The sequence below is a fragment of a genome, unplaced genomic scaffold (assembly GCF_019419815.1).
Source record: "Pyrus x bretschneideri cultivar Hongxiangsu unplaced genomic scaffold, Pyrus_bretschneideri_v1 Contig9, whole genome shotgun sequence".
Lineage (NCBI taxonomy): Eukaryota > Viridiplantae > Streptophyta > Magnoliopsida > Rosales > Rosaceae > Pyrus > Pyrus x bretschneideri.
The window spans coordinates 6147055-6154748 of NW_025999831.1; the positions used below are offsets into that span (position 1 = coordinate 6147055).

General features: G+C 36.2%; 1 protein-coding gene across 1 annotated transcript; it reads left to right on the forward strand.

Annotated features, from left to right (window-relative positions):
• The first annotated feature begins 570 nt into the window (after positions 1-570).
• LOC103927957 (xylan glycosyltransferase MUCI21-like) lies at positions 571-3350 on the forward strand. The gene is made up of 3 exons (XM_018642731.2): positions 571-1236; positions 1329-1388; positions 1864-3350. The coding sequence occupies exons 1-3, from the start codon at positions 996-998 to the stop codon at positions 3177-3179; spliced, it is 1617 nt and encodes a 538-aa protein (XP_018498247.2). The 5' UTR covers positions 571-995; the 3' UTR covers positions 3180-3350.
• Positions 3351-7694: the final 4344 nt, after the last annotated feature.

A 7694-nucleotide genomic window follows, 5' to 3' on the forward strand; every position in this document is an offset into this window, starting at 1 on the left:
TTGGTATTTTAAATTTTTTATAATTAAAAAAGAAAATATATTTTAAAATATTAATAATAATTTTTTTTATTATTGTAATCTATTTTTTAAAAAATTAAAAAAAGATCGTAAAGATATTTAAGACTCTCTTTAACTACCATAGTACGTATTATTAATATCAAGAATTTATTCCCAACCACTTAATTAAAGTGCAGGAGGTCAGAGCTTGATTGGCGAGTCTTAAACTTGCAGCAGCAGCCAGTTTGCCAACTTGGACACAGCTCTCCAAGGCGCGTGTTACAAAGCGCGTCGGAGAACGAGTTACACGATTTTCAATGGGTGCCAGAAAAAAAATGAGTAGCCGCAGCCAACCGAGGAAGAACCAAGGAAAAAGAAAAAATGCACATCCCTCTTTACATAGCAAGTCTGAAGCCGCATCTGCTCGTTACACGCATTTGACTGCCAAATTTAATTTAATTATATTAAAATACTAATTTCAATATTAATTTAAAATAGAAAATACCAATCCTTGCAGAGACCGACTCCCTCAATTTAAGCGTTTGACAGCTTCTTTCCATTTCTTAACCCCATCAACTCGTCTTTCTCTCTCTAGAAAGCAAGAAGCAAGCTGCTTCTCAGTGAAGAAAATTTAACATCGTAAAATCAATCGGTAATGTGAAAAATAATTTAACTTATTATAAACTCATGTAATATTTCTCTTTTATTAATACGATATTCATTTTCAAAATTCTAAATATATAAAAAACCCAAAACCCCAAACCCATCTCCCATCTCCCATCTCTCTCCTTAAAACGTAGGAGGAATCCAAGAAAATAGCATTGCTTTCCCTGCTATTTGAAAATCTCTCTCCATTTCCTCATCTGGGTTTGTTCCCATCAAACTCTTTTTCTCCTCTCTCTCTCTCTCTCTCTCTCTGTCTACAAAACGCAGAAAGCAGAAAAGCAGGGGACAGGAAAAATAAAGATCAAAGCTTTTTTTGTTGTGCATAAGAAATAATGGCGCGGTATCAGCGGCACCAGCACCACCAATGGAGAAAAGTTGAAAAGCCTTGTGCAGCCGCAGAGGAAGATGAAGAATCACAGACCACCACCTTTCTAATGGAGTTTGCAAACTCTGGTTACTATTACAAGAGAACGAGTCCCAAGCTTCTCTATCTCCTCTTCATCTCTTTCCTCTCTTGCAGCTTCATCTTGGCCCCTCATCTTTTCAGCTCGACCACCACTTTCTCTCTCCTATGTAACTTTCTCTCTCATCTTTTTTTGTTCTTTTCTTTGTTCTTATCTTCCTGCATGTGTATGACGGTGGTGTTGTTTTTTGGGTTTTTGTAGATTCAACACCTGTGGAAGATATGGATGTAAATGTTCCCTTGTGTTCTTCAATCTCTAACGGTGAGTGCTCTGCCTTGCCTTTCTCTTTTGATCTTGTATTCTCAAATAGAATTGATATACTGCTAAAGGTGGTCACTTTTATTCGAGCGATATTCTAATCTAATTTATAGTAAGAGGAAGGGGAAGTACTTGAGCTTGGGTCCCGAGCGAGAGCACTCTGTTCTAACCAACTTAATTAAGTCCAAGGTTGAAGTTGGGTTTTGATTTAGCATTCGCTTAGGCCCAATTTGGTTCATGAAAAATAAAGGGGAAGGAAAGGAAACAAGGAAAATTTAATGAACCAAAATGGGGAAGGACAGAAAATATATTGATAGGTTTATAAAATCTAGTACCGAGTTTTTTGAACTCTCTCTCTGTCTCATGTGTTTTGATTTTGATGAGAGATTGTAATCCCATCATAAACTTCAAATGCTTTTGATAATTGATGTTTATTTTGGTAATACAAATTAGCTAAAAGTTGTCTCTGTGCCTTCAGGAACTATATGTTGCGATCGAAGCAATATTCGTTCGGATATTTGTGTAATGAAAGGGGATGTAAGAACACACTCTGCTTCCTCCACTATCTTCCTCTACCGATCTACAGAAGGAAGTAGCTTCCAAAATCGTGTTTCTGATGTCGTTGAGGAAAATGAAGAAGATGAAACAGAGGAACTAGAGCATGAAAAGGTCAAACCGTATACACGGAAATGGGAAACAAGTGTCATGGACACCATTGATGAATTACAGCTCATTGCCAAGAAAGACACTCTAGGCATGCACCACCGGTGTGATGTGCAGCACGATGTTCCGGCAGTGTTTTTCTCAACCGGGGGATACACCGGTAATGTCTATCATGAATTTAATGATGGGATTATGCCATTGTTCATTACTTCCCAGCGTTTCAACAAGAAGGTTGTGTTTGTCATTCTCGATTACCATAATTGGTGGGTGATGAAATATGGTGACATTGTTTCTCAACTATCAGATTATCCACCTATAGACTTTAGTGGAGATACAAGAACTCATTGCTTCCCAGAGGTCACAGTTGGTTTGAGGATTCACGACGAGCTCACTGTGGATTCTTCACTGATGGAGGGAAATGTGAGCATTGTTGACTTTCGAAATCTTCTAGACCGAGCCTACTGGCCTCGAATTAAAAGTCTTATTGAAGACGAGGAACGGGAAGCAGTGGAAAAGCAGTCTGCATCTTTGGCATCTAAAAGCTCTTTCGAACCTGAGAGTGAAGTGCAAGAAGATCAGTTCAAGAAGCCTAAACTGGTCATCATATCTCGAAATGGATCAAGAGCGATAACAAATGAGAATTTATTGGTGAGAATGGCCACGCAAATTGGGTTTGAAGTTAACGTTTTGAGACCTGACCGCACGACAGAGTTAGCAAAGATTTATCGGGCCCTTAATGCGAGTGATGTGATGATTGGGGTTCATGGTGCTGCCATGACACACTTTATGTTCATGAAGCCTGGGTCTGTGTTTATCCAAGTTGTTCCCCTTGGCACTGAGTGGGCAGCCAAGGAGTATTATGGGGAACCTGCAAGGAAGCTCGGCTTAAAGTACATCGGCTACCAAATTCTAACTCGGGAGAGCTCGTTATACGCCAAATATGATAAGGATGATCCTGTTCTTAGGGATCCAGAGAGTGTAAACAAAATGGGATGGGAATACACAAAGAAAATCTATCTTGATGGCCAAACTGTGAGATTAGACCTCGGAAGATTTCGGAAACGATTGGTTCGTGCTTACGGCTACATCTTCCACAGGTTGAACTATCACCCCCATCTTCAATCACAGTAGTTCCGATGGTTTTACTTACATTCTTTACCTTACATAAATCATTTTGAAGGTTGTAGATGGCATAAAATGGCTACTAGGAAGATTATTGTTGGACATAAATGTGACCTATGTACATTAAGAATTGCACAAAGACACTTGATTTTGGTAAATACTTATGATTTTTTTTAGCAACTTTTTTCTTTTCTTCTTGCACCCTTGTACTTTTACTATTTAATTTTCTGCCTCAAAAGCAGCTTTTTCCCCCTTTTAAGTGATTTTTGTAAACTAATTGGACTTTTTATTCTTTGATGTCTACTTTTGCTGAAAATTCAAGACTCCAATTTTTGTTTCTTTCTGCAATTTTCTTTTGTGGATATGTCTGTTGGTCTATAAGTGCAAGAAGTTTATGGGGCATTGTGTGTGTATATATAATGGTGGCATTGACTTATGAACACTGAAAATTGGTTGGCTCATAAATTGAGATAATTTGAGCATTGGTTTTGAACTTTAATTTTGTTGGAGTTTTAATCTGATTCTGAATTTGTCACAAAGTGGAATAATGGTTATTTTGGCGAACTCTGTTAGAAGTTAGAACTTCCGTCTTTTATGGTAGTCTTTTTAATTTGGATGAAAGATTTATCGATATCATACGTAAGAACCGTTGCTCCATGTAATGATAAGTTTAAAGATATACTCAAGATCAAAGCTTCCTATTTGTCTAAACTTTGGAGACCAATTTTATTTATGAATTTAACCATGTTCCCTAGTTATATTTTCTGCAAGAGAAATGATCCTATATATTATTGGTTTGCATCTCTACTGCGATTGGCACATGCATTTGTTCGGCCAAAAACATTGACTGGAAACTACACATCTTTATGCATTTAAACCCACCAAACTTCCAGCGTTAGGCAGTCTGTAATCCCTTCTGTCTGCATCCCTAATCAAATGTTTCTGCATACAAATTTTCTTAAGCAAGGTTAGCAAAACCACCAGATTTTACTATCTAATCTTCCTTTTATATTTTTGCTAATTTTCTTAACAATATTGACTAAATAAGAAGATTCTCGTCTCCCAATCTGACAACATAAAATGCTTATGTTGTTGAATTGATTTGAGCCTTTGATCAAGTCGATACCCATATGAACATGTGATTCAGGTTTACAAATTGACAATATAAGTATTCATGTGATAATTTTGTCATATGAACACATAATTTAGATTTACAGTTTGACAATAGAAGTATTGAAATGGCTACGTCACAATACGAGCACGTGTATGATTGTTTTTCTGTTTGCTAAACAACCAAACAAGTTCGTCATCACATGTGAAACAATAATGAAAACTGGGATCTCTCTATCTATTTTTTTGAGTTATTCATATATATATATATAGATGTCGTACATATTCACCATGCATGCGAATATAGTCAGTAGAATGCATTATTGCATCCATCCAAACCAAGTGCCAAAGCCATGGGAACGTTGTACTGGTGTTTCTTCTTGGAACTGAAAATGGCCATGCAGCTTTTCCGACTGCTTTTTATCTTTTACCCTGATGAGCAAATTCATCACTCATTGTGCACAAAAATGATTGCATTGAGATTGAGGCCATTTTGACATAAAAAGATAAAATTAGCATCGTAACATGATTCTCACGTGTTAACAATTAACGGAGAATTGACGAAATTTTTATCTTTGGACCTAAATCTTAATGAACTTCACTACAGAAGTTTTTATCTTTATTTTTTTTTACCACATAAACCATTTTTTAAATACTATATCACCACGAGGGTTAATAATCTAATTAGGACTTCTTTTATTTACTTATAAAGAAGATTTATAATATCGAACTAAGATATTACTATGACGGTATTCATAATTAATTACGCACAGTAATAGTCAATGACGTACTTTAATGTAAGTTTAAACTACCACTGCAAAAGTGTGTGAGCGTCTAAAAAAAATATGTGTATCGTTTCTCTTTTATAAACTAATTAATTATAAAAACATAGTCCCATCTTATGATAAGAATTAATATTGGGTTGCTTCCAAACACACCCTTGTAGAAGTACGGCAGAAAAGCTCATATGCCACACACTGCACAAGGTGGCAGATAAGTGGGGGAGCACATGCCACATGGTTTTACAATTTGTAATGGAGTGTGTTATATAAACACCTTATTTTACTTCTCACACACCATTTGATAATTTCTGTCTGTTGATCTTCTTCAATTCATCCGATCTAATGGTCAAAAATTAAAAAGAAGAGTGAGAGGTAAAATAGAGTGTGGATATCACATCCCTTTGCAATTGACATTGTATAGAAGGATCAGATTACCCTGACTAAATACTAGCCGTTGTGTGTTTTTTATTTTACAGATATCCTTGCATCATTTCACATCTCCTCTACAATTTTCAAAATTTTGTTTAGGCCTCTCCATGTATCAAAAGTTTTGATTTGGATTAATAGTTTTTTTTTTTATTATCGAAGGTCGATTTAATATTAGAAACTTGTTACAGGAACCATTAATAGAGTTTTGTCTAAATAGTAAATACAATGTCGGTTAGTTAAGAGTTTGAGTGGCACTCCCGGCACACTAAATGAGTTGGCATTCCCAACAAATAACAATTTGACACCTAGCTATTTCATTTTTTTTAAATAAAAAAATGCCAAATGTTAGTCCTATGTAAATACAATTCCTAATCTAACCCTAATACGAAAAACTCTCGGTAACTCAGACCAGCAAACACATAAAACCCTCCACGCCGCCGCCATACCAGCAACCACCCATCTCTAGCGACGGTCGGTGAATTCATCGGCGACATTCGGTCTCTTCTCACTTACTTCCTCGTTTTCTCGCTCATCTTCCCTCCGTTTTCTCCTTCTCTTACTTCGACTTGGGACCCAAGATGGTCGACGGCAACTGCAATTCTTAAATCTGCTATCTCCGATCTAAGAATTAGTGAGGTCACTGACCTCCTGTATGTACTTATCCGCCGTAAAAGAGAGGAGGCGAAAGGAAAAAATGGAAGAGAAAAGGAGAAAGAAAGGGAAGGGAGAGAGAGAACTAGGTGAGGCCGTGAGGAGCAAAAGAGGGATGGGTGGGGGTGAGGGTGTTGGGTGCAGAGATTCAGAATCTGGGTAAACTGTTTTTTGTTTTTTTTTTTTTTATTGTTTTATATAAGGTATACGGGGCTGAAATTGGAAGTTGAAAAAAAATAAATTAATCCGGCTATCAACAAAAGCAAAAAGGCTAGGTGTTTGATGCTCATTGGTTTGGAACACCAACTGTCATCAGTGAGTTGGTGTTCCCGGTACTTAGAAAATTTCTCGTAAAGGAGGATCAGATTGCCCTGACTAAATAGTAGCCGTTGTGTTTTTTTATTTTTTATTTTACAAATAACCCTGCATCATTTCACATCTCCTATACAAGTTTCCAAATTTTATTTAGGCTCTCCATGTATCAAAAGTTTCGATTTGGATTGTGATTGCTAACAGACTTTATTACATAGACTTGATTAATAGTTTTTTTATTATTATTATTACAGGTCGATTTAAAACAATGTATTAAAAGCGTGAGGCGTGGGCAAGGTGTCCGAGGCAAAGCCCAGCCTAGGCGTGACGTGTGAGGCGAAGCCTTACAGGATTTAATTTTTTTTTATATATATGTTTTATATATTATACATATAATTATATAAAAAATAATACTATGTAAAATAAACATCCATTCTCAATTTTTCATTCAAATCCATAGTCATTTAAAAGATAATATCATTTAAATTCATCATTCAAAGGTAATATCACCCAAATTCATCATTCAAAAGGTAATACAAACAAAGAAAACAATCGTTCATCCAAATCATCTTCATATAAATCAAAATACAAACAAAGATATAAATCATTCATCTAAATCCTCTTCATCTAAATAAAAGGCAACATCATCCTCTTCATTGCCAACTCTAGATGAACTTGTCGGGTATCTCATCATTTCATCAAAAGAATTTTTCGAATCATATTCCACATTTCTTCTAGTTCTACTTGAGGATTCTTCATTACCCCGTTTTCTTTTGTATGTAATAGGACCCTGAGGTTGAGTAGGCTCACGAGGAGAAGGAGGAGGAGTAGGCTCACGAGGAGGAGGAGGAGGAGGAGGAGGAGAAGACTCTCTAGGCTCTCGAATGTATGAGTCACCTTCATAAACCGGGGTTGGCACATTCCTTATGGCCTCAACATTATACAATAACTCATCCTCAAGCCATGTAGGATCTTCCGGAAGAACGAGATCTTCTATCTCTGTTATCCATTCATCATAGGAGGCAATTTCTTCCACAACAATAGGATCATACTTCTCCATCCTTTTCTTACTTCTTTGTTGTAAAGCCAAATTGTACTTGACATAGGCTAAAGCGTTAAGCCTTTTGTGTTCAAGCCTATTCCTTCTTTTTGTACGAATCTACAAATAAATCAATTCTATTATTCAAGTCTAAACATTTTAAGCAAAAATGACACTTAAGATACTAATAATATATTTACT

What these genes read in the sequence shown, in the direction of transcription:
- LOC103927957 (XM_018642731.2), top strand. Translation starts at nt 996, where the DNA reads ATGGCGCGGTATCAGCGGCACCAGCACCACCAATGGAGAAAAGTTGAA. An exon ending in CACCACTTTCTCTCTCCTAT is followed by an intron (nt 1,237 to 1,328) that starts GTAACTTTCTCT and finishes GGGTTTTTGTAG; the next exon opens with ATTCAACACCTGTGGAAGAT. An exon ending in GTGTTCTTCAATCTCTAACG is followed by an intron (nt 1,389 to 1,863) that starts GTGAGTGCTCTG and finishes CTGTGCCTTCAG; the next exon opens with GAACTATATGTTGCGATCGA.